General features: G+C 43.5%; 1 protein-coding gene across 1 annotated transcript; it reads right to left on the reverse strand.

Moving 5' to 3' along the window:
- Positions 1-3,751: 3,751 nt before the first annotated feature.
- On the reverse strand, positions 3,752-27,606 carry col6a1 (collagen, type VI, alpha 1). Its single transcript, XM_079173261.1, has 35 exons — positions 27,338-27,606; positions 26,280-26,409; positions 25,540-25,740; positions 25,286-25,445; positions 23,432-23,545; positions 22,107-22,127; positions 21,354-21,374; positions 21,199-21,243; positions 21,014-21,067; positions 20,805-20,849; positions 20,388-20,414; positions 20,254-20,280; positions 20,082-20,126; positions 19,919-19,972; positions 19,252-19,314; positions 19,102-19,164; positions 18,942-18,995; positions 18,809-18,844; positions 18,652-18,714; positions 18,307-18,369; positions 16,506-16,568; positions 15,767-15,829; positions 15,617-15,667; positions 15,507-15,542; positions 15,172-15,234; positions 11,439-11,504; positions 9,958-9,993; positions 9,570-9,606; positions 9,364-9,372; positions 9,132-9,265; positions 8,673-8,773; positions 7,521-7,707; positions 6,436-6,607; positions 6,294-6,323; positions 3,752-5,937 (listed from the first exon to the last, which is right to left on the reverse strand). The coding sequence occupies exons 1-35, from the start codon at positions 27,417-27,419 to the stop codon at positions 5,333-5,335; spliced, it is 3,021 nt and encodes a 1,006-aa protein (XP_079029387.1). The 5' UTR covers positions 27,420-27,606; the 3' UTR covers positions 3,752-5,332.
- Positions 27,607-27,613: the final 7 nt, after the last annotated feature.

Consider the following 27,613-nt stretch of genomic DNA (forward strand, 5'->3'; position numbering starts at 1 on the left):
ACACACACACACACACACACACACACTCTCTCTCTCACTCTTTACATTTTTTTTTCTTTATTTCTTTCACATGGACTGAAAGAGCGTTTCAGTCAGGGGGGATTTCTGTATAATCAGTTCCAGAGTCATAACAGCTCGAGTCTCCCAACATCACTGCAACTTTTCCCTCACCGTACCACGGAAAACACACAAGGAACGACTCAGTTCACGTCACGTGCAAACATGCACAAAGACAAAAGCTGGGACGACAATAAGAACATGAAAGCAAAGCATATGCTTGCAATTGTACAAATCCACACAGTCAAACAAAGTGGAGGCATGTATATGCTATCTGCAGCATGCACAAATATGACTGTCTGCGTTTGTATGGGAGGGATGCAGCTCTCCCAGATGCTGTCCAGTGGAGCTCCTGAATCTGAAAGGCTACGTCGAAGAACAAACAAACAGGATATTACATAAAAATTACAATAAGCTAACATTTACTCCTCTTTTCCTTTGTTTCTTTTTGAAATGTATTCCCCTTCTTTCCTCCAGATGTGCTTTCTGTGCAGACAAGGCAGCTGGGAGTTGTTAGCCCAGTGCATCATGAACACACAAACACACACACACAGACCAACCATCTGGGAAACTTATGTCATAACCAGTGAATGAATTTCGGTGGAAAATGTTTGTGCTGATGTCTGAGAGTAAGATGGTAGTGAGAAGTCCAATCGCTAGGGCTTGAGAAAACAGGACGGAGGAAATTGGGTCTCAGAAAAAACTGCAGAAGAGCCAAGACAAATTTCTGAGGAACAGTCCCCCTCACACTCAAACCAAAGCTACATACACACATATCAAACAGATGGGACATGCACACATGCTGTAAATTATGCACAGAAATATGCATCACCATGCGAGTGGGCACACCCATGCACACGCACAAACAAACACACATGCAGCGGCTCTGTGGAATGCTCTGATAAGTGCAGTTTTGGCTTTGGATCTTCAAAAATGACTTCGACACAGGAAGAGATTCATCAAACAGCGCAAATACATACAATACAGCGCATGTACGTGCACACACAAGAATGGAAACAGACGAGATCAAAATCCGGACCACAGGGGGAAAAAAGCAGGAAAGTAACTCAAGCTGAGACAGTTCCACTGAAATGCAGTCCGGGTGTGAACTTTTAATATAAAACATGTGTCTCATTGAGCCATAGCAAAGAAGACGTTTTAAGACATTTGCGTGTCCATTCACGGTATGTTTTTTGTGTTTTTCACAAAACAATGTTTGTAGTGATACACCCTTGACCCTTGAACGAGAAATTCATTCTTCTCTTGCGCCTCTTCATCAGGGAGGTCAGGGGTCAGGCACAGCTGCAGCACAGCAACCCTGGTTATGTGCTTAGATCAGGGGACATGATGACATCACTAAAGATACACAAGGTAGAAAAATGAGCAGTCAGATGACAACAGTGAAAAGCAGGTTGTAAATATACTCCCACTTTTTGCCTAGTTTTGTGGTTTTGGGAGGCTGGACTTCACAGAGTTGCTTTATCATAATGCGAACGTCAGTATGCTAGCATGCTTGTGATGACGATGCTCACATGCTGATGATTGGAGATAGCAGCAATATGTCATTCGGGGCTAGCAAAGTGGGGTTTTGTAACAGAAAATAAGTTTGGCTTTAGTGTTATTGAGTAGCTTAGAAATTAATATAATACTGGACAAATACATGACATGAAACATCCTCGATTTATCATTATTCTACTATTTAAGGCCAGTGGCTGGATAGAATAGTTCTAACGGGGTGGGTGTTTTAGCTGTTTGGCTGAAGGGAACGCTATATAGGGATAGCCCCACGCTCAAAATGTTAGCCGAGTTTGGAAAAGCAACAATACGCATGGCCAAAGCCTTTGGCAATGAAAGCAGATGCTACACAATTAATGCAAAGTGGGGCTGTTGCCCCAATGCAGTTTGACCAGTTGCTCGTTCACGACAGTGCAGAACGTACGTGCTGTAACGTCAGAGTCAAAACACCAGAAAAGTCTCCAACAAAAGAAAAAGTCGCTAGATTTGTCGCTAGTAGCTTTTGACAAAAAAAGTCGATATGAGGGTTTGGAAAGTCGCCAGATTTAACGAGAAAGCCGCCAAGTTGGCAACACTGGCACCGGCTAAATATGTTCCCAGAGCAACATTGGACGTAACAATGGTCCCTCTCACATATTAAACCAAACAAAAATCCATCTTCATAAAAACAAGTTGTACAAATAATAATATATAAACAAGCATATTAAAGCTACTGCAGATGTAAAAACCAGAGCAGTTAACTTACCAGAGCTGCTGTTCACTATTTAAAGACAAAGTCCTCCTCCTTTCTTTGTTAACAAAGAGTTTAATCTCACGGTTGCTCAGTACATCCGTGCGTTTTAGTTCCAGTAAAAAGTCCTTCTCGATTCATGGACGCCAGTGAAGACAGTCGAGCCATGTACATGTAGGCCAGCTAGCAGCTCTGGCACGTCAAAGAATACGCCCAACATGTCAAACTAAAGATCTGATTGGTTGAACACTATGACAATCAACAATATCGTCCCCATTTACTTAAACTGCAAAGGGATTCACTGGTGAGTCTGCAGGCCTGGGGCCTCTCTTCTTACCTAGAGACACAGAGGTGAAATCTGATTGGATAAAAGCTCTACTTAAAACAAGCTGCACTGGAAGCAGAGCAACTGAGGAAGACAGTAGCTGTGCAATGAGAAAATAAGATAATGGGAAAAATATTTTTATAAATGATAATACATGTAGTGTATTTAAGAAAAATTATTAAATTATAAAACAGCGATAACTGTGTGATTCTGTTTAGGCCAGCAGAGAAGGCCTTGCAGGCCCTGATGGCCCACCACTGAGTTTGACATCATTTCATTTATAGAAGATAGTAACTGCAGTCACCATGAACAATGTGGATTATCTTCGACAGCACAAATTTGAAAGCAAGTTATTTAGTAGTTAGGAAATATTAGTAGATATGTCACTCGAGACAAAAGTGAAGGCAATCGGCCGATCAACATTGCTCTAGAGTCGCATCGCTAGAATAGCTAACAACTGTGCACACAGCTACAGGAAATACAATATGTAAAAACTGCGTGAGGCAGCAAAATCTAGTGCCTAAAAAAACGAATAATGGTTTTAAAGTTTACCGCCATTTTGTCTTTTAGACCCCGCTGTAGCAATGTAACTGCAGATCAGCAACGTTGGTGAATAAATGTTATGACGGGTAACAAACAAGCTTAGAAGTCTATAGCCATGCCTGCGGCTCTGTGAGGCTGTACTAACGCGCAGTAGCGCTTTGAGCTAAATGCTAACATCAGCAGGCTAATATGCTCAGAGGGTCACTGCTAAAATAGGTGCAATTATGTTTTACAATCTTAGTTTAGCATGTTAGGGCACTATTTGCTAATTAGCACTCAACACAGTTATAAATAAAAGTACTAGAATATTACTTTTTTGACAGGATGATGGTGCTCGATGAAAAGTCAGGGCATCACCAAAGTCTGCGAAGGTTAGCGCTATGTCACTATTGGGATAAAATGACAGTATTTTTCGTTGAGCTTATTCGTGGTTCATCGTCCAGTGTTTGAATTTCACAGAGAGTTAATCTATTTCAGAAGAGGATCTTTAGAGTTGCATGAACATATAGAAATGCATCTTTGTATACTGACTTGGGCAGTCATAGATTTGTGTGGACAGAAGTGAGCTGAGACACTTTGGTGTAGCAACCTTTATTGAAGGAGCTCTCACAACACTGAGGTTTTGTATCCTCAGGTAAAAATATCTTCTTTAACAACATGGGTAGAGGCTGATACACTGAGACTAATAGCACCACAGATAATAACAACAGTACAGTGACTCTGGGCCACTGATGACAACGGAACCGAAAGTGTGGAACAGTTGAGGGGATCATAAAAGTTACACACTGCTTTCTGTGTGTATGTGGGTGTGAGCGCCTCACAGCATGACTCCCATAAGTTTCTTTTCCAGCCTTTAACCATAACAGATGTTTTCCTACCTCAATGATGGGGCACCTAAGTGTGTATGTGTGTGTGTGTGTGTGTGTGTGACAGAGGCCTCTCTGCTTAACAGACAACAAAGAACAGGTTTCTGTCATTCTGTCATTTGAACTAGTGACCTCGGCACAACTGTTTATAGAACAATCACCCAGGGCTACACATAAAAAACCTCCACCACCAGGGCTACACATAAAAAACCTCCACCACACACGTATACATGTAATTGATGTACACACGGAGGTGCTCACACACATATACACACACTCAGCTAGACTCACACATGTTGAGTCCAGCTGTGATGTCGTCATTATTACCAGGTGAAGTGTGGATTGGATTGTTTTGAAGTCTGCCTGATGTCATTTCCTGTTTTCCCTGTCGGTTTGGTGATCTAACACATTTTTCAAGTGATGTCGGGTGTGACTTTTCACAAAGTTGGGAATAAGTTATGGCTTTTCCAACTGACCTTTGCAAACCTAAAACATAGTGGATTAGCCAATCACGCGTCAGCATTCCAGGTTCACAATTATTTCGGTAAAACTAGCACTCGCCAAAGAATTTGTACGTTTTCCATCGACAGCTGGTCTGCCTATGTTGTAAAATTGTGAAACCACAACTACGAACACCTCTTGAAAAAGTGTTAAGAGCTACAACAAGGAGTCCACATTTAAATCTTAACACAAATCCTTCGAATGGCAGGAGCTTCAAGTCCTGGAGAGACAAGAGAGTGTAGCCTTGATGAGCCATTTTCAACCCACACTTGTTAGTTTAAGTAAGGCAGAGGACGGGTCCAGACTAGTTGAAAATGATGCAGGGATGCAGTGTACCTGAGTAGAAATCAGCCCAATGCATTTAAATGCTATACATTTAGTTTAGTTGTGGCCTCTATGGCTCTCCAGGGACGAAGCAACCCCTTTCGACTTGGGACATTTTTAACCCTGAAACTGACTTTCCAGGCAGCAATTTCTAACAGTTGTGTAATGTCACAACAAGTACTAAAATTGTTGGGTAACAGTCCAATGATCTCAGCACAGAAGGTGGAAATTGTACACAGCCTGAGATAATCTGCCTTGGAAGCTCAACTCAGGGTAAAAAAGTACCAGGTAAACTTCATTAAAACATTTCATTTTGACCGTCACACAATCGTTTGTCATTTTGTGACAATTATTATAAAAAACATTTTTTTAATTACTCGAACACAGTGTGTGGTAAATGAGTGAGACTGAATATTCATATTGGGACTAAGAATCTAAAGCGTGTTGGTCCTGTTGTTCGGGGCCATGCACTCAGGGGATGGACACCCGGCGGGAGACTGTTTGGTGGAAGACCCCGCGAAGCAGAGAGGTGTAGTCTGCGACACGGAACAGGTGGCGCTGGGCATAGCCGATGTCGTCCTGCCGTCCCTTGCTCACCAGCGTGCGCAGGTTGACCTCATTGACTTGGCTGCCAACGGCAATGACAAAGACCTCCACCCCGGCGGCCGCCACCTCACGAACGCTCTCCTCCAGGAGCTTCTGGGTGACGCCCTGAGACCTGCCGTCAGAGAACAGCACCAGCTTCTTCTTGCCCCCCGATGCGTCCCCACGACCACGTAAACTCTTCACGGCAAATTCCATTGCCCCCATCACGTTGGTGCCGTCGTTTTGGAAGGCCGCCTGTTCAGTTTGATGGGTCAGCATGGTGAAATTGGTAGTTGGCGCCTGCTCCATGTTGGAGCTTCGGCTGTACTGGCCCACACCCATTTTGACGGTGGCCCCGCCCTTCCTCTCGGCAGACAGGAAACGCTCGGCCAAGCGGCTGACAAAGGTCTTGGTAGTGTCGAAGTTCTTCTGCCCAACGCTTGCCGAGCTGTCCATCATCACCAAAATATCGGCACTTTCAGAGAAAGTGACTGCAACACACACACACACACAATACATCTGATCCATAGCTGTTTCCAGTGGCTCTGTAAATAACAGGCTAGAGAGGTATCATGGTGAAAGACAGCCAGATAGCATTTATACAATTCACTTGCACATTTCATGGCTCCAAACCGTTGGTTGTTTTATGTTTTATTTCAGCTCTCATTCGCTGTGTGTCTTTGTTGTGTCTGATCATTTGAATGAATTTTAAACTCATATAGACCGAATATGAGAAACAGAGAAGATGTTACTAAAGATATAAATGGCAAACTGGGTCAACAGCGGTAAGATAGGGTAAACATTGAAAACAGTGAACCATGGAACTGGTGAAGAAAAACAGACTTACTGGGACATTTGTAGTCTGGGCACTTCTTATCTGAATGAGAGAACAACGGGGGTTAATAAGTCAGTTTATTTGGGATTAGTAAAAAATATTCACTTGATAGAAGTTACATACGGTGTGGGTGTGGGTGTGTGTGTGTGTTTACCTTGACAGATTCTGGATGTGAGGTTCTGCAGGAAAGAGTCATCTAGCAGCTCGGCAAAGTTGTCCAAGACAAAGGAAAAGCCTGGTTTGTTGTCACTCTTACAAACCAGTTCCCCAAGCTGCTCTTGGTTGGGTTCACGGCCTGAGTAGTCCTTCACTCCTAAACCACCCACCTGGAGGGGAGGAAGGAGGTTTTCAATTCAGCGGGTTCTTCATTATTTCTTCATAAGTTATTCATTATTATTATATTTATATTTTAAACAAACAGTGTGGCAAGGACAGTCATTGACCATTTCTAAAAAGGTGTCGCCTACTTCTTCGTGGGAGATCTTTTATATCTTTTTCATCCAATAACAATGATGTACTGTCGTCAAAAAGGGAGGAGCACCCGGCTGCAACGTCAAACGTTTAATCCCACCCACCATGATTTAGCCCTGTTCAGATTGGTTTAACTGCCTAATATGTGCGGGGTTAAATGTCGTTTCGATGCTAGTTGGAGGGTAGAGCGTCACAACTCTATCCCCATCGTTTTTTCAAACCCACTTTATTCTTTTATAAAAACAAGGGAAAATTAGACAAAAACACCACATGAACAGCTGGGATTGGTCTATGTTACTTTAACATTTTGCTAAACATTACTTCCAAAATTAACATTACTCATAGCCGTTCAACTTTCTAATTAGCCTATGAATCGTTAATCGCTAGCGCTCTGAGAGGCTGTTTACAAAAGAGCCGCGATCTGATTGGACTAAACCCAGCAGGCTTTTCTGTCCTGGAGATAACGTTTCACTGCAGTAACAGCACTACTGCTATCTAGCTAGGGATAGCGTGAGGCATTGCTGCTGCTTTAACACCACCCACCTGGACATTTTGAGTGTCAAACACACCATTTCCTGCATTCTGGTGAATTTCTATGCACTAATTTAAAGGTAGAAATGTTTTTATTTATGTTAAGGAAAACACAAAATTTCAAGCGTTAGGTGACTAAACCTGCAGCGTATTTCAAGACTGATGGCACACACTCCTCTCTGTAAATGCCCGGCTGCAGGCCCGTTAGCGTCGTCTATCCAGGTGTATTGTACTTACCCGGAGATCTTTACCACAGAGCACATTGAGGGGAATCTTGTCCCTGGCGATATTAGAACGTCCGTCTGTTAGAACAATAACGACTTTGTTGTCATGCGTCATCAGGTTGAGTGTGTTGGTCAGAGCGTAATCAAGGGCCTCGCCGGTGTACGTGGCCTCAGCCAGCCAGTTCATTCCTCTCACTTTCCTGTACACACACACACACACACACACACACACACACACACACACACACACACACACACACACACACATTTCACAACACAAAAATCAACATATTTTTAAGGAAATCAATGAAAAAAAAACAAACACATGTTACATGTCTGGATTGTGTTAGTCTAGCTAATTGGGAGCAGGGGGAAATTGTTAGCCTCCGTCAATAAATTCGTATTCACATGTAGCACTGTGTTAGCCAGCAAGCTTGTCATCAACCCATGCACGAAACAGCAGCACCTCTAAAGCTCTCTCTTAACAAGTTGTAGCGCATTTGTTGTATCCGTAAAATATACATAAATAGTTAAACCGTGTTTTTTCATCCTAACAGCAAAAACTTGTGCTTTGACATTTCTGCTTGTGTACAGATTAAACAAACGAGACACAGCATCTTAGCTAACATTCATCTTTAGAAGTGTCGTAGGTTAGCTACAACACAAAGAGACCAGGCTAGCTGTTTCACCCTGAACCCGTCTTTATGCTAAAATTAGCTAACCTCCTCCTGGCTCCAGCTCCGTATTAATCTCATAGACGTATGACGACATGATTTTTGATCTTCACGTCACTCTTGGAGAGCAAGCTAATATGTGCAACCCCCAAAATGTGAAACTATGCTTTTTAACTACATTTAATTTCATATTTAAAATAAACACGGTAAATACACAAATGTGTAAATAAAACTACTGAGATGCTGCAAAGCCCTTTTGATCGAGCTAACTGTATTCCCTTGCCTTATCTCGTTAAGCTTAAGCTTGGCTGAACATGTTGTGGGGCAATTTCTAAACTGGGGGCTAAGAGATGACGTTATAATTGATCTTCTCACTCTTAATAAGACAGAACACTGTTGAAAATTGCATGTGTGATGACGCTGAATCGTGAACCAAAGAAGCACAAGCCGCCGAGGCAGACAGGGCTCTGGTTGAATGCATGTGAACTCACTCTTTAAATGCGATGAGGCCAGTGGCATCCAGTCGGACAACTTCTTGGGCATTCGGTCCACTGTACTGGACTACACTCAACCCGGAGTCGTTGCTTGCAAACTGGAAAGAAAATCAGTGCATGGCTGTTGTGTTATGTCTGTGAGCATGTGTTTTCCTGTGTCAACATTTCTGCGTCCCACCCATCCTGACTAATTAAATCCAAACTGGAAGGGGAGAGTCATTGGAGAGACATAAAAGCAAGTTCCAAAACCCAAGAGACAATAATCTTTCATTTATATTTTTCTATTTTGAGGACTGTTCTCGGGGCAGCATTTCCCAACATCTCTTCAAAACATTTTTGGTGTCATTTTGAATAAACACATGCCAATTATCTGACAGAGGCTAGGCAAAGATGAGTAATTATGAAATACAGAGGAGTCAAATGTCAAAAAGCCAAGATAAAAAGCTAGGACACTACCTTGAGTTGCTGATCTTTGGTCAGTCTGTCTATGACTGTGATGATAAAGTCTTTGGCGAGAGCAAAGTTTGTGGCGCCGATACTCTCTGAGCTGTCCACAATGAACGCCAGGTCCATAGCCGCACACTTACACTCTGGGGACACAAACAAGATCGCAATGGATTGGCAACAGCCATGGAGCGGAGCGAGACAATGATGACGATGACTTTGTTTTAATTGAGCACAAACTTACCACAACAAGCTGTGGCGCGATTAGGAAAGGATGGGGGGAAAAAACAAACAAATCAATGTTAATTATCGTAACATAACCTGGGTAAAACCTCACATTTTTTAAGGTTTCGATTGCATGTTTGGCTAATCAAGCACTGAGTTGAAAAGGGCAACGTGTTTAACGTGGAGTACATGTGGCTTCGTTTCTGTTGAGCGTTTTCAACTTACAGCAGAGCTTCATGATGATATCCAGAATTTCACATTCCTGAAGAGAGAAGGTGGAGTTCAATGTTACAGTACAGCAATGCACTGATAAATCACATTACATAACTTTATGCAGACTAGATTGTTTCAAGCTACACCAGAATGAAAAAATAAAACATGACAATGGTGATATTTTACACCGAGGACTGGTCGGTGAAAGGCTACGGGGTTTTGTGTTCAGGAAATTGAATGTGTGGCTTTCGACTGAACCCACAGGATCAGTTTCAGGGTGAAAACTAGCGCAGCCTCAAAGGGGAATTAAGTCTGAGGTCCTTAGCCGACCTGTCATGGGACGGAAATGAGGGCGAGGGTTTAAATTAAATGGACTGATTCAATATTTTTTTATACTCACATCAGTTCCTGGTGGTCCGGGAGGCCCAGAAGGTCCCTGAACAGAAAGGGAGAACGAGTGAAAAAAGAAGATAGATGTGTTTATCTGATAAACGTCTATCTAGTCTGACGTCAAAAGGACAAAGCAAGTACTGGAATACTTTTTTATTTTATTTTAACTGGAATAAAAACAGATTCTTTGGAAAAAGAAAAAAAAGAAAAAGATATAAACATCACTCATTGACTGCAAACCAGAATCCCTCAGTCACCGAACCCACATCCACACCCACACATTTGTGTGCGTTGCTATCTTTCTGCAACAACATGTGAATCTTCCAAAAGTTCAGAGCCACAGCATTTTGTTTTTTCTTTTTTTCACTCGGCTGCAGAAAAACCATCTGTTTTGTTTTAAGAGACATTAAACTCAGTTTAAGAGCATTCCTCTCTGTGACAAAGACGCCAGCCTAGCTTGCATGTGTGCACACAGGCAAACACACATGAGAGAGAGAGAGAAAAAGAGAGAAAGAGAGAAAGAGAGAAAGAGAGAAAGAGAGAGAAAGAGAGAAAGAGAGAAAGAGAGAAAGAGAGAAAGAGAGAAAGAGAGAGAAAGAGAGAGATGGCCGTTAATTGTAGACGAGAGAAACAGTCCAAAGAGCACATGACTCAAACTGTTCGCACAGAAATATGCAGCAGAGACACAAGCCAGAGGAGAGATGGAAAGGAGAGGAAAAAGGGAGGAGGAAGAGGAGGAGGGGTAGAGACAGAAAGTAGGGAAAGTGTGAAAGGGTAGAGTTTGAGGACTTGGGGAACATGTCTTCATGCACTGTGTTATATTTAGATCCAATCTTTGTTCATCGTTTCACATGATCCAATACCACAAGCTTTCACTTGCCAGTTGGTGAGAGGGCAATTGAATTACAGTACCTTTCCCACATACTCTGAGCCAAACTAAGGGATGCCATTTTTTTATGTCTTTGCATGCGGTTTGATGTTTTGTTGAGTGCTGAGATTGGCTAACCGTAGCTCATTTTACAGGGATCATTAGCAACTTCTGACCACAGCTAGGGAAATACACAGTGCTAAGCTTTGCTCTGTTCTTGTTAGCACAGTCTATTAAAGGTCTAGTTGTATTCTGTATTTCTAATGTCAACAAATCCCACGAGAAGACCAAAACATTCTTTGTTTGGCTTTATATATATATTATAGGCAAATACAAATGTAACATTCAGTAGAGCTAAGCTAGGCTAATCTTAGTTGAAGCACAATGTTCTGCTGTAGGTATTTACAACAGTGAAACAGTAAAATGACCCCAAAACTATGTTTGAATGTGAGAGTAGATAAATGGTTTCGGAAGGAGGGGTCTACTCTGTATGTGAGGACAGCAGTCCCTCCAGTGTCTCAACTTGCATACAGTAGAAAAACCTACAACACACAACACACACACACACACACACACACACACACACACACACACACACACACACACAGATATGGTTTTCTTACCGGATTGCCTTCTGGTCCTCTGTGACCTTTGGCCCCTTTAGATCCTGTAGGTCCTGGTTGGCTGTTCTGTGAAAAGAGAAGATTAAAGGAGATTGAGAGAGAGGCCCACACCTGTATTGAGTTTCTTTAAAACAAATTAAATAAAAAGTATGTTTTGAAAGTACGACAACACTTGTTCTAATGTTTTATACAGTATTTATGTTGAATGTGTATCGCTGTAAACATCTGTCATGGTTTGCAATCATTTTCATGACATTATGATAGCTTTGTGTCTTAGAGGTGTGTTATAAAAAAACATTTTTTATCCCCGCAAGGGGAAATTAGTTCTCTGCATTTAACGGAAGCAGACAGGGGTTCAGTGTCTTGCTCAGGGACACTTCGGCACAGAGAACAAAACATCACAGGAGTCCAGTCTGGATGATAGACGCCTGAATGTAAACTTGTATCTGACCAAAAATGGACTCAATAAAGATGGCAGTAAGCTTGAGGATCTCATTCATGTGTTATCTGTGTTTAGATGGAAGACGTTGTCGAACAGCTAAACGAAGGTTAAACAACGCTGGAGTGTGGAGAAATAATCCGGACCACCTGGTGGAATAGGAATGTAAATCTGGGTGTCATCAGCATAAAATCAAACAGTGGACATACAATGAGAAAAGTAATGGTTCTAAAATGGATCCTTCAGATACCCCCATTGGAGAGAATGTGAAACTGAAATAAAGTATTTTTTATAGATTACAGTTCGTGTTCAGGGGGTCGGATGATATAGTTAAAGCTGAAGTGTGGCACTGTTGTCCTCTCAGGCATTTCTGAAATGTCTAAAAGGCTCCAGTATATGTCACAAGATATCAAAACTCTTTCAAAGGGTCGAGTCCGTCTGAGACAAGCCTCTGAATCCAGTTCAAATCTATATTGAAGTTAGCTCTGGTCCTGCCTGGCTTGCCATCTACCACACCAGTGCAGCTGCGGGGGCTTTGGCTGCTCTCTCCCCCCTGCAGCTGCTGCACTGACCCACTGCTGATTGCTATGAGATTAGACTGTAGAAGTGTGGAGAATAAAGAGCGTAAACAATGTGAATCAATTTTGGGAAATGATCCCATTTTCTATGTTCCCTGTTCCCACAGACACTCTAAGGAGGTGTGGGCATCTTGGTTTGAGGATGACTGTGGACAGCTGCAGAGACTGCGGGCACTATGCATCACGGAGCAAACAGCATTCAAAATGACTTGCTAACACATGTGCAGATTGAAGGGGGGGACGGCTGTTTGAAAGAACTTATTTACTCAAGTACATATTGAACCCTTTAACAGAAAAGAGCTGCGTGTATTTTCTTCATCAAAAAAACAAATACCTAAAAAAGTATGTAGTCCCTCTCTGCTCCAAACACATTTTGATTTGTAGTCACATAAATGCCTATTTGTAGCTCAACATGCCAGACAGCAATGAGGTGCTGTGACAAGAGGGTCACAAATCATCCCACTAAATCCTTTTTGCTCTTTGATCGGAATTGGAAGGAGACTCAAACCAGCAGATCTGCAGTGTTTAACCATAAAGTGGACAGAATATGAAAGAGAAAGAGAGGCAGAGAGAAAGTAATGTCAACCACCTGGCCTTTAACATACACATGCATAGTTGCTCTCAGCCTTGAATATAGGCGCACATGCACACACACACGCACACACACACGGTTTCAATTACTTCACATTCTCAACTTCAAACATTTTGATGTAGAGAACCTGAGCCATATCATCCATACACACACACACACACACACACACACACACACACACACACACACACATCCATCCTGACCGTGGGTCACATTTGAATACACACGGCCAGATGGGACTGTTTGTCGTACCTTGTCGAATACGTGTATATTATCAATCCAAAGTGTGTGAGCTAAATGGTCAAAAAGGTGGAAAAGTCAAAAGGTCTGTCTCCACCTTTATCTTCTCTGACACAACCCTGTCTGACCCCTGTCTGCCCCCCCCCCCCCCCGAGCCCTCTCGCCAGAGAAAGTGCAGACAACAAAGTACATGTCTGCACAGTGTGAAAATATTTAAACAATTTAAATACCTGTCATCCAGAAAGTCACTATGAAGCCAGTGGCATTAGACTCTCTGAAAATGATTTTGGCCATCTTATGACTCATGATTTCAAGTCAAACTGGTAGCGGTTTTGTCCGCTGCGCTGTTCAAAAAAGTGAACGGCCGAGTGTAAAACTTGTGGAAACAAACAAGTGACTGTTCAGAGAGAATATAACGGACTGTTAAAAGAGAAAAAAAAGAGTTGGATGAATGCCTCTGGGGATAAGTGGAATGCAATGGATTAGATTTTTTCCAACAAGGCGATCTTATTATGTATTTCTGTGAAGGACATAACAGCAGCAGGGATATTTTGTGAAAGGCAACAGTTTGACATTTATATACACTTATTCGCTTTCATACCCGAGAGTTAGTTGAGAGGATTGATACCAATCTCAAGTCAAGTTAACTTAGCTTAGCATTAAGACTGTAATCGGGGGAAGCAGCAAGCCTGGCTCTAGAGGTTACTGCTGCAGGCCAAAAATAAAGTAGGGCAGACAAACTAGCGTAAAACCACAATTTTTCATTTGAACACCTTTTCGTATAAATTGTACAAGAGATAACGTCTTTATTAGTCTCGATAAAGTCAACGGGGCAAAACAAACTTCAAATTGCATTTACAAGTTTGAATTCAAGATGATAAGGGAAATGTTTTGAGTTGATGATACAGCACTTTATAATAAAGTTGAGGTTTAGGGTCCTTTAACGCAGCTATAGAATCAGCTACAGAGGTCATTAGACGTGTCCTCTATACTGCTGGCACTACTCAAGCACAAGCAAAATGTGGAAAAGGTCAAACATTGGGGCGACTGGGTGAATTATGCTCGCACTGAGAGACACGCATCTAATCCCGCTCTGTGCTGCAGCGCCACAAGTCCTTGATGAGTGTTAAACTGATCTGACACTGTAAATCCAAAGCTTAGAACGTGTGACTCGTCTTGAAGAAAAGAGGTCAGACTGACATGCGGATGAGAGAAAGCACAAACACGTGCAGAAATGTTTACGCCACGGAACACGAACCTTGGAAACGCCATCATTTGAATGCAAACACGACCAACTTAAACCTGGGGTTAAAGAGTTGAAATGGGCACGATATATGGACACACGTATAGTTGCTATGCACACTCCCTCACACACATGTATGCACACACGCGCACCAAAAGAGGGGACGCACTCCCTTCATCGTTTCTGCTCATTTCCTGGTATCCTTGACAACGACATATACACAGCTGCATCAGCTCAGAGCCCCCTTCCCCAAAGACACACACACACACACACACACACACACACACACACACACACACACACACACACACACACACACACATAATGTGTTCACATCTATTTAAAAGCGCATTTCCAGCTGCAGAACAGAAGGCGAGTGTGAGGGCGAGATGGATGACTAAGAAAAAGAAGAGCAAAGTATGTAACAAAATGAAAGATGGAAACTAAAAGAAAAAAAGTTATTATATTAATAAGTGTTAAAAGAGACGGATAAAAAAGAAATATGTATGTGCGCCCATAAAACGAGACATGTGACTCACATCCTGTCGGCGCTCTCTGCCAAGAAGGGATTGGGGAAAGATAAAGTGAGATCAAGAGCGAGGAGCAACTGCAAAAAGGAGAGAAATCAGAGGCAGACTCACATCGGGGCCTGGATCTCCAGCGTCTCCGTCATCTCCTTTGGGTCCAGGGGTTCCCTTCCCACCCTGAAGGTCACACAGCAAATGTCAGAGGTCATAAGGCGTGACGATTGATTTCACACTGTTGGCCGTGAACTCTAAACACGGACGCCCATATTCAGTGTTGACGTGTAAATGTAAAGTACTAGGTAGGCCAACCTAATTCAGCTTAAAGCAACACAAAACTAAAAGCAACTTAACCGACTCTTTATATTCATCCAGAATAAATCGGTTGTGAACACAACGTCTGATTTCTAATAAAAGTCCAAGTTACAATAGACATTTGAAAAATAACTTACCGGCTCACCGGAGTCTCCGCGGGATCCAGGATAACCCTAAAAAAAACCATAAATGTTCAGAATCAAGTACATGGAGTACGTCACATGCATTAACTACCGTTAACCCTTACCTGGAAACCAGGACAACCCGCAGTTCCGTTTCCTGGCGCACCGTCTTCTCCCTGAAATTCATAAAGAGATACACTTACAGGTCCACCCGCATACACAGACCTCATGGCAGAGAATATGATGGATGGGACACATCTGTCTCCCACACTCACCCTCCCCCCAAGCTGGCCTCTGTCTCCCGGAGCTCCTTTGATTCCTCTCGGCCCTTTGGGTCCCTTGGTGATGAAAGGAATGATTACGATTAGATCAGAAGCATGTGAAAAGAGACGCGCCATGCGTTTGTTGAAAACTTTTGGATGTTCTCAACGTTATAGCAATCTGTTACAGGTTACTGCTATCCGATAGACTAGCCCTAGATTGTGTAATAATGTGTGTAATATACATGATTTATGATAATAACAGCTTTTTCATTGCTGTTGATACAGTAAGCTGCACGTTTTTATGGATCTTGGAGTTAAATCAGCGGCGTTACAGATGAAGCTGTAAACAAAACTTCATGACATCAAATATTCATGACTTAATCACAGTTTAAAAAACACAATATAAGTTAAAATAATTGTAATACTCCAACACTTATCTAATCTTCATGGGAGTTGTTTGGTCAGATTTAATTAACAGGGACCAAACAACCTCACCAACTGTGATCAGGTTCTGATTCGCTAAATCCTGATTACGTGAGTGTGACATCACCGTTTTCCAACTGAGCCACGCCCACTTGAAATGAGGAAAGGAGGTCTGATGAAAACACTATTACGAACAACTTCCATGGGAAACAACCAGAGCGGTTCTAACTTGTGTTCAAGTAGGATCCTCTCACTAAAAGCGAGAAGCCGATTGAGCAGATATGTTTACGGGTCCTCTAAGCATAATGTACGTCTTTGTTGGACTCACTTCTGGTCCAGGTGGGCCTTCGTCTCCTCTGTAGCCAGGAGACCCGGCTTTTCCAGAGTCGCCCTGGAAAACAACAACACTGTTAATGAGGCACCGTTAAAACACTCCAACAAAAATAACCACAAAGCAAACTGGAAAAAGAACCTAGCAACGGGCTTTGACAGGATTTTTAACCACAGAGACAAAGTCCTGCCGCACATTTGGGACATTTTTCAAGATTTTTAAATCAAATTTGTTTAAATTGTATTCTGTTCATATCCTAAACTAAATGGATGTATCCACTGCTACATTTGCTAATAACTTTTGAACACTTTTGACTCTTTGGCATAAGTAAACTGTTTGATGGCAAGTAAAACTGTTGTTTTTTTTACTGACGGTTGCAGGACTGTTTGATCCCACTCGTGGTCAGAGGTCCAACAGACCTGTAACGACACTCAACAGGGATGACACAGTGTCCCGTTCACCCCCAGGTCTGAGCCCAAGTCCACTCACAGCATAATGTTGAAAAATGCAAAAAGGTGGGCGAGGGGCCTAAGAGACCAAACCACGGTCACGTCCTTAAGACGAAAGCCTAGAAAAATATGACACAGCTACAGTAGGTTGGAAAATGGCGCTATGGCATGGAATTTGGCCTGAATTTGATGAATTTACAGTTTATTATTTTACACATAATTTATAGAATGGAAAACAAGACGTAGTTAATAGACGGAGTTTGCTTTTGAATTGTTGCCATTTCCTGGCAAACAACAGCTGGGTCCAGCTGCTGCAAGGAGCACCTCAGCCCTGTCCTCATAGTGAGGTCACACTGTTGAAAGGGAACAAATCACTTGAATGTATTGATGAGTCTGTAAATAGGAACGTTTTAAGAGTTCCTGGAGGCTATTTTTGAAATCTTCTGTTCAAGGCCTTCTGTTTGCTCCCATTTCCGGCGTCTGCTAAGCTGAGCTAAACCAAACCGGACTTATCGGTGTGCCGGAAAGACAGAGTTGAAATAAATAATGCTCTTCACATCTGACTCAACTTAAGACAGAAGATAAGAACATTTGCATGAATGTCACAGTGCTTCTTTCCTTAACACTGACCAAAAATACACCAAAAACATTGCTGATATGTTACAATTAAGTGCTGTATACATTTAAAACCGTATACTATGGCCCGTTTAACAAACGCAAATGAAGTCCAGCACAATACTGCATGTGAGGATACACTTTTCCTGAGTGCATGAGGTAGGCCCAATGTGTCAGTTATTCCATGTTTTCGCCACTGTTCAGTTCTTTACTATTTATTCAGCTCTGATGAGGAGAGGAGGCGCAGCAGAAAGCACAAAAGAGCCATTGAAAGCTCTGACATCACGGAGGTAACCACAACTGATGCTTGTAACGTATTATTATTATTACACTGCCTGGTGCCTTATTAAAGAAAACCGTACTGAGGCTTTGGCTCGAGCAGACGGAGAGAAGAACTGAGTCAGAGGGGAAAGACTGAGTGCTGGTGTTCCCGGGAGGAGCACGAATGAGAGAGGGGCGACGGAGGAGCGGGCAGCACTCCGGGGCAGCGGCCAAGTTCGCCTCTGTTTAAAGCTTCTGCCCGATGCGCTCCCCGTCAACGCGAAATATGGATGCACGCGCACAAGTGCTCACACGTGCGCGTGCGCATCCATATTTCGTCAGACTGGAAAAAAAAGGTTGCCGCCAGAGAGAAAAGCGGGCGGTTCTAAAACTCCAAACAACAGGCTAAAGGACAGTGGTGCTGTATAGCTCCTGTGTGAGTGCGTGTGCGGATATATTTGCGTGTGTCTTACAGGGTCTCCGTTGGCGCCAGTTGAGCCCTCCCTCCCCTGCTCTCCACGGGGCCCTGGCTCCCCCTGGCAAGGATAAGAACAAATGTATTAAGCTAAAGGCTTTCACAACAGTAACAATAGACAAGTGAAGCAGATGAAGCCAAGTTTTAAACACAGTTAGATCAGTAGGAGTACACGGGGAATTACTTCATAAAAACAGTTTTCCATTAAGGCCTGTGGAGTTGAAGTTGACTCAATTCAACTGGCAAACAATATTTCCCATGAATTTCTATGGAGGAGGCGCTAAAATCAGATCGACCCTGAGGGACTACTCTTCATCCTTCCTCATCATCCTTATCATCTTACCAAGTCTCCCCTTGGACCTCTGTTTCCACGGGAACCTTGCTCGCCCTTCTCTCCAACTTGTCCCTACAAGAGATTTTAAAGATGTTAACACATATTCTGGCGGCTGTCTCACACACACACACACACACACACACAAGGCAATATTGCTCCTATTTACTCTCTCGCCGCGAGTTCCATCCGGTCCCGGTGTGCCCTGAAACACACACACACACACAAAGCAGGATGTTAGACGGACCGCTAACGAGCGCAAAGTTGATGCTTCTGCCGTTGTCGGGAGCTTCGGCGCTTACGTCGTCGCCGCGCTCTCCTTTGTCCCCGTCGTTTCCGCGAGGGCCCCGCTCACCCTGTCACAACACAGACATTTGCACGTGTGTTACATTCCCTGCTTCGTTTGAGGCACTTTGAACAGATCTACCGCTTGTCATTGTGATCCTCTTTGCACTGATCTACCTGAGGTCCCAGTGGGCCATAGTTTCCAGGCCTTCCTTCTTCGCCGTCTTTTCCTGAATCTCCCTGAAACAAGCACACGTCGCCTCATTACAGACCACCGGAAGGCAATTTGAAATTGTCAAGAGCGCATAATGTTATTTCATATGTTACTTTTCCTCCTTTCAGTCCATAAGGACCAGAGTCTCCCTTTGGTCCAGAATCTCCCTGCAGGCCCTGGGAAGCAGAAACACACAGAGACCGTCTCTCAGTACATGATCACAAGCAGCTGAAGCCACAACACTCAATCTCGGAGGCCCCGTTGTGCACGTACACGCATGTACGCGCACTTGTTTACAGTGCGACTATATGGCTTCATTTACACAATCTGACAGCAGAGAATGTAAACTCCGCAGTGATTGAGAGCTAAGAGCTTCAGTCCGCCTGCCGCAGGACGCAATGTCGGTCCAGGCCCCGCCGGGGGAGGCATTCCTAAACATGCAACTGTGGCTAATGGCTAATCTGTAAACAATGTGGCTGAGCCTCAGGCCGCTACGGATGTGAATCGTCTAAGTATGTCTGTTCAAGATAGAGTCTCAGACACCAAAAGAGAAAGATACAGAGAGAGAGAGAGTGTGTCCTCACAAACACATACACATCTGTGTATTTGCAGTTGTCAACCCTGATGTCACGGTCAGAGTGAGTTAACGTCCAGCGATTCGTGCCCAGCTGGTTGTGATTCAAACTGTCTTTAACGTGTGACATAAGCGTGAGTGCAGTCGAGGACAAAATGCGGGACGGTAACGGTGGGATCATTCTGAGATTGAGAGATACTACTCACGTCTGATCCGGGAGATCCTTTACAGCCGGGAAGACCAGCGAAACCGTCTTCCCCCTAATAAGGAAAACCAGAGAAACGTCTCTTCAAACAACTTTACCGAATCGACCAAAGAACAGCCAGATAACCAGAGATGTATCGTTGGATGTTCGGGTCTGTAACTCACCTTGCGTCCATCAACGCCATCATTTCCCCCTTGACCTTTTTCTCCCTGAGATTCAGCCAGAGATAAAGAGGATGGAAAGTGACAGAGGAAGAGTTTAACCGTTAGCTTTCAGGGAAATCACCGATAGGAGAGCAACCCTTTGAAGGTGAGATAGCTGTTAGGAGGAGCTCACCTTGTAGCCCTTGTGTCCTCTATCACCCTGCAGAATAAAACACACATCAGTCAGCCATCTCCATGAATTAAACAGTACGGCAATCCAAGAGCATACACTGAACCATAAGTATACGTTTTGTGCTCTGAGAGTACCTTATCTCCTCTGCCACCGCGGTCTCCCTGGAAACAGAAATACACACGTCAGAATCATCATCATTACACGCAGCAGAGTGATCAGTGAGGTGAGGTGAGTAAAGTCTTTCTCAGAGTCAGTGATCGACTAAACAACATGGAAAACTTTCAAAACGTTCAGGGCCATCGCACGGAAGTGGCTGCAGACAAACCTTCCAAACAACAAAGGAGGACTGGACTGCAGTTCTCAATGAAATGAACTACACGGAGACACCGACCTTTATCTGAAGACCACAGTATGAAAGATACGTAACTGGGAAATGTGACTTTATATATGTACCTATAAGATTTAACCCATTACATGCGCCACTTAAAGACCCTGTACGTGTTCCGGTATTGTTTCCGCCCGTGTCAACTCATTCATTAAGTGCACTCTACCTTCATTCCACTGTAACCAACAGGACCAGGATCTCCAAGGCTGCCCTGTAACATAGAGATAGAAACATTAGATAATCCAAATGAGACTTCCATCAAGCCTGCATGACAAATCTAAAGGAATGTGATTATTGATTTGTCTGTTTTTTTCATGCATGTTTGTATGTTGGGGTTGGTGGTGGCTGAGGAGGACGATGGTGGAAATGACCTACCACGTTGCCAACTTCTCCTTTCTCTCCTGGCATCCCTGGTCTACCTGTTTCTCCCTGTAGGGGGGGGGGGGGAGATGAGACAGTGTAAAGTTCGGTACATTTGTGCATTTTGATGCATTTTCCTGACAACCACCTCTAGTGCAACTGAATGCTCTCGGTGCAAAGCGTTTTATTGTGTATCACACCTTAGCGCCGAGATCTCCCATTGGTCCTTTAGGCCCTCCTGGAGCCTGCAGACAAAACAAGAAAATACAAAAAGTTAAACTACCGCTCAAAGAACAAAAGAACAAAGCTAAAGAAGAATTTATGTTGGCGATATGATAATGAATGACACACTTACATTGCAGTCGAAAGAGCAACACTAAGGAAAAAAAGAAAACAAAATATTAACACCTTAAAGAAGGAAAGGCGTCTCTATGTCTCCATATATCTTGGACATGGGATGACCCAATGTTTTCTGGTCTGATGACAGCAGGGCTGAGCAATTTGTCCAATATTTAAGATAGAGCTGCAGTAATTTTGTTGGAGATACAAAAGTAAGCAACTTTGTGAATATCACTGCAATCTCCTTTCAGCTTCCTGTGGCGGTCCTGAGTGACCCCGCCTTGTTTCCTGGGTATGAGAGAGTTTACATGGCAGTGGATACCAGCTGTAACAAGACGTAATACTGAGAAAGAACAAGATGAAGGTAATAAAATTCAGACTCTCTAAACATCTCAACTACATTAAAGTAAGATGTATTGCACTAAATATAAACACCTTGAGTAGCCACAAATAAATCCACCCTGTTTAGTGGGGATTTGATTTGTAAATAATGACATTCAGCCAAAATATTTGACAATCATTTTGTCTTATTCAAGTTGCATCAGCAAAACTCATCGTAAACACTTTTGCCGTTGGAATGTTGAATTTTAAAAAAAGGAGAATGAAAATTCCCTTAGTTTTTTAGCCATGTTGCCCAGACCTAAATGAACACAACTCTTTTAGATCTGCAGTACAGTAATGTATGCACACTTGCTTACTCCTCTACATGTAGATGCAGTTAGCAAACATACAAAAAAATGTAATTGACTTCCATTCAAAAGCAGCTTACCGTATCCTTTGTCTCGTTTGTCTGAAAAAAACGGAAAGAAAACAGAGTTAGTTCAAAATCCAAATGTTGAACTCTGTTTACGCAGAAGAGAGGAGAGGAGAGAAGAGAGGAGAAGAGAGGTGAGGAGAGGAGAGGAGAGAAGAGAGGAGAAGAGAGGTGAGGAGAGGAGAGGAGAAGAGAGGTGAGGAGAGGAGAGGAGAGAAGAGAGGAGAAGAGAGGTGAGGAGAGGAGAGGAGAAGAGAGGTGAGGAGAGGAGAGGAGAGGAGAGGAGAAGAGAGGAGAGGAGAGGAGAGGAGAGGAGAGGAGAGGAGAGGAGAGGAGAAGAGAGGTGAGGAGAGGAGAGGAGAGGAGAAGAGAGGAGAGGAGAAGAGAGGTTAGGAGAGGAGAGGAGAGAGGAGAAGAGAGGTGAGGAGAGGAGAGGAGAGGAGAAGAGAGGGGAGAGGAGAAGAGAGGTGAGGAGAGGAGAGGAGAGGAGAAAAGAGGAGAAGAGAGGAGAAGAAAGGAGAAGAGAGGAGAGGAGAGGTGAGGAGAAGATAGGAGAGGAGAGGAGAGGAGAGGAGAAGAGAGGAGAGGAGAAGAGAGGAGAGGGGAGAGGAGAAGAGAGGTGAGGAGAGGAGAGGAGAAAAGAGGAGAGGAGAAGAGAGGAGAAGAGAGGAGAGGAGAGGAGAGGAGAAAAGAGGAGAGGAGAAGAAAGGAGAAGAGAGGAGAGGAGAGGAGAGGAGAGGTGAGGAGAAGATAGGAGAGGAGAGGAGAGGAGAGGAGAAGAGAGGAGAGGAGAAGAGAGGAGAGGAGAAGAGAGGAGAGGGGAGAGGAGAAGAGAGGTGAGGAGAGGAGAGGAGAGGAGAAAAGAGGAGAGGAGAAGAGAGGAGAAGAGAGGAGAAGAAAGGAGAAGAGAGGAGAGGAGAGGAGAGGAGAGGAGAGGTGAGGAGAAGATAGGAGAGGAGAGGAGAGGAGAGGAGAGGAGAAGAGAGGGGAGAGGAGAAGAGAGGTGAGGAGAGGAGAGGAGAGGAGAAAAGAGGAGAAGAGAGGAGAAGAAAGGAGAAGAGAGGAGAGGAGAGGTGAGGAGAAGATAGGAGAGGAGAGGAGAGGAGAGGAGAAGAGAGGAGAAGAGAGGTGAGGAGAGGAGAAGAAAGGACAAGAGAGGAGAAGAAAGGAGAAGATAGGAGAGGAGAGGAGAGGAAAGTTGAGGAGAAGAGAGGAGAAGAAAGGAGAAGATAGGAGAGGAGAGGAGAAGAGAGGTGAGGAGAAGAGAGGTGAGGAGAAGAGAGGAGAAGAAAGGAGAAGAGAGGAGAGGAGAGGTAAGGTGAGGAGAGGAGGATACATACGATCATATGAATGATGGTTTGAATGGTTTCCATCTTGGTGGCTATGGCGCCGCCTGTAGCAGTGAAGTTCTGTCTGTAGGCCGGGCTTGTGGCAATGACTGACAGCCTGGTCTCCTGGAGAGACACAAGACACAAACATCATCAGCACATTGCTGGAAGTAGCAGCTAAAATACACTTTCTGGTGAACAATATAATAATTGAATAATTGAGCTCTAAAAGATTATTTCTGTGATATTATGGTGTTTTGTTTATACGATCACAATTAGCATCTGCCAATGTTGTCGCAAGTCTTCCAGCCATTAGACACAACAGATATTATCTACTGTTGGATTTCCAGGTAAAACGTGAAAAACACCTGCAAAAGGCTTGTTAATCAATCATCTAGTGACTGGTTTTAGGTCACCTTTAGGACTTTAGGACTTTTGTCATCAGGCAATGTGTGAACAATGACTCTTCTGCAGAAAACAGACACAAACACCTGACAATGCATGCTTTAAAATACTGAATAACCTGAAGAATGTGGAAATATATACAGAAATAAACTGCATTCAAGTTGAGACACAACTTCAAAAATGAATATATGTTGTCCGAGTTTGTGGTGTGTGTGTGTGTGTGTGTTCTTGTATCTTTCTCAGAACATGTTTTAAGCTTTAGACCATGACATTCGGGAAATGTAGGTAAATCACCCTCAACTCACTTCACTTTACTTTCACTTCATCTCCCTTTAATGTCAACACAGACAGCCTGCTCGAGGGTAAAGACTTGGTTTTAGGGTTAAGGTTAGAATTAGTTTAAGCTTAAAGGAGTTCTGTTAAAAAAATCATTCCAAATGTCTGCTTGTGACATCAGCAGTCTGAGTTAGCTAGATCAAGTTGTACAATTAAAGATGAAGTGTTTTTAGTACAAAACTCCCTTGTTTGTTTCTGAACTGCATTTTTGAACAGAGCAAGGACTCTGGATTTTATCCAGCAGCTCTTACGTTAGTGAACTACCCCAGGGGTGGCATGACGTAGACACGAGGAGGATGTGAAGGCGGACTAGTGGCGAGATGATGTTTCGTGGTCCCATCTTAGCCACTTGTTGGCAACCGCCAGTTTTAGTAAGTAAAAGCTTAAAAATGTATTTATTTGAAGTATTGCATATAGAACAAATCTTAAGCGTGTGTTAACCACATACTTTATTTCAGGCATCAAACCAAAAACCCATTCAAAAAACCCATTGACTTTGAGACATGGAAACCGGAAGTGCAAAAATGCTGACTCATATCTGGGTTTTCGGACTTATTACTGCAGCACTATATGTATAGACTGTATTAGGATATAATGAAGAAACATTTTAAAGCTTAAGTGTTTTCTGTTCAATTTACATGAGTAGATAAGCTAGTACGTTTTTTAAACTTCATCATTGTGTATTGTTTATGAGAAGGCTATCTGCATCATCAGGACTGTGTGGATTTGGTTTCCTCAGATGTTATCGACAGTGACCACACAACCCGACTACTTTGATCAGATCTGATTCAAGCTTGCAAAATCCTAATTGGTGCCTCCAAATACGTGATATCACTTTTTTCAAACTGAACACAGATTCAAATTTAAAAAATGTAAACAAATAAAGAAATCTCTTATGGGAAATAATAAACTTTGACAGAAAATAGTGTTCATGAAGAGCCCCACTACTCATATTACCTGGAAAAAAAAGATTTTGGGGGTAAGGATTGGGGTAATGTATTTAGTTGTAATGATTAAAGTTTGGGTTAGGGGCTGGGGAATGCATTATGCAGATGAGGGTCCTCACCAGTATATAAGTACAAATATGTGTGTGTGTGTGTGTGTGTGTGTGTGTGAGTTTTGTACCTGCTGGTCAGGTGTGACGGCAACAGCGAACACTTTGACTCCATGTTGCCTGGCTTCGTTAGCAGCCTCCTGCACGCCTCCACATGGCTCTTTGTAACCAGTAAGAGGATGACCGTCGGTCACTACCACGATGTACTTGTTGTCATGGTAGTGCGAGCCCCTGCAAGCAGACACACAAACAAAGACACACTCAGAAACGACATCCCTCCTCCTATTACTTCATCTGCTGAAGTGTATGTGTGTATTATCATTACCTAGCGAGCAGCTGACCGAGCCCCGCCTTGATGGCACAGTCGGTATATGTGCCCTTGCCGATGTAGCTGATGCCCTTGATGTCAGCCTTCAGGGCCTCGCGGTCCGTCCTCATGTCGCTCAGCTCGCGCACGAGTTTGACTTCGTCACTGTAGTGCAGAGCTCCCGAGTTCCACGTCAGGGTGCGGTCGCATCGGTGGCGCCTGGTGTTAAGCAGAGTAACGGTCATCTGATAGTCAACACATCACTATGCAACGTGGTGAAGACGGGCAACGCTGGAATGCAACTAAGTACATTTCTCATTACTCAAGTACTGCACTTCATTACAGCTTTAATGTCACTATTAACTTGAGTATTTCCATGTAATGCTAGTTTATACTTCTACTCCACTACATGTCAGAGGCAAATACAGCTTCAGTTACCAGTTACGTGTTATATTATGTGTATGTATATATATATATATATATATGTATATATGTGTATATATATACTGTATGTAGTACTTAGTACTTCTGTTATTTCACTTAAAGAGTAACTTAACACCAGACAGAAACAGTGTTTCACTGCCCTCTGTGGCTAAAAGTTTCAATCCATGATGGGCGTGGTTTGTTGTGATGTCACGGTGTCCCAGAGAACACCTAGACATCACTGCAGCAAAGTGAGTAAACCACTGTTAAGTTACTCTTTAAGTTAGATTCTGTGATTCTGTGTGTGTGTGTGTGTGTGTGTGTGTGCGACTTACATTTCCCTGAGTTCATCTATGAAGTGATTGGTGAATTCTGTGATCTGGTCAATATAAAAGTTGGGAGGTTTCTGTCTGAGGGCGACACTCTCAGATGTATCCAGCACAAAGAAAAGGTCAACCGGACAATCTGCACACAAAACAAACAAAAACAAACAAAGATGGCTGTCAGCAAATCTCATTCATTGAACAAGGTCGCGCCGAGATGGTAACCCGTGATTTGCCAAACTCTCGCGGGATGCTTGAGGTTAGGCATTGACCTCGAATGGTCTTGGTTAGGATAGGCCGGCGGGCAGCGAGTCTCGTGAGAGTCTTCCCAATTTGGAGGGTTACCATCTAGACAAGACAATTGAGCAACCATGAAGCTAACGCAGTGCTTATGAACCATCCAAAAGGCTTTTTACGATCAATCATGCACCCATTAATTCAAGTGACGTCAGCCCAGGTATCACCACTGCAGCACTGGAGGCCTACACTAAGCCAACATGATGCTGCTTGGAGCACCCTGCGACCACATTGGGTGTCATTTGGCTGATCTACCCATCTTTATCCAGGTGGACAGATGCAGGCCTGTACCGACCCGTGACATGGCTGTCAGCGTGCACTATGTACCTGTACCTGTACTATAAGTGTTGCAGGGCACCTTGGCAGGGAAGCAGGTGCTCTCAACTGCTTTGGTTCTTGTGCATATGTATCACTTTGGCATCCACAGCACTGGTAGTCTGCTTTACACCCTCAGCCCTTACTATTCAAGGCCATTGAGACAACCATAGGACCAAACAAGGGCCTGCTCACGGTGGGCTAGGCTACTGTTGTCCTCTGCAATTACATTCAGTAGTTATTGCATCTATGCTGCTGATTTGTGAGGCTCCTCAGACTTCGGAAAGTACGTAACCCAAAGACAAGGAACATCTGGACTAGCTTTGGCAGCAATCATCACTTCAGCATATGACATGTCACATTCAAGCACAGAAAGACCACCGTACATGCAACATAATGACATTAACATCAGATACTACATGTTCTTGATAAGTACTTCATATTATCAGCAAACTTACCCGAAAACAATTTTTCTTTTTGGGTTTGCGCTCCAGCCAGGAAGACGCACAGCAGCGCGATGAGACCTCCAAGAGTCTCCATGGCTAAACTGCAACAAAAAAAATGAAACTAAACAAAACACAGCACCCCAATCCCCAGAAAAACAAAACACTGAACAACTCCGGCCCCAAGCCCGGTACCTCTAAACCGATTTGGTCAACTTTTGGTGATCCAGCGCTCCGCCGCAGTTTGTCCGAAGCGAGACACAGAGCGCGCAGAGGAGGACCAGCGCGCAC

Source organism: Pholis gunnellus (assembly GCF_910591455.1).
Source record: "Pholis gunnellus genome assembly, chromosome: 14".
Classification (NCBI taxonomy): domain Eukaryota; kingdom Metazoa; phylum Chordata; class Actinopteri; order Perciformes; family Pholidae; genus Pholis; species Pholis gunnellus.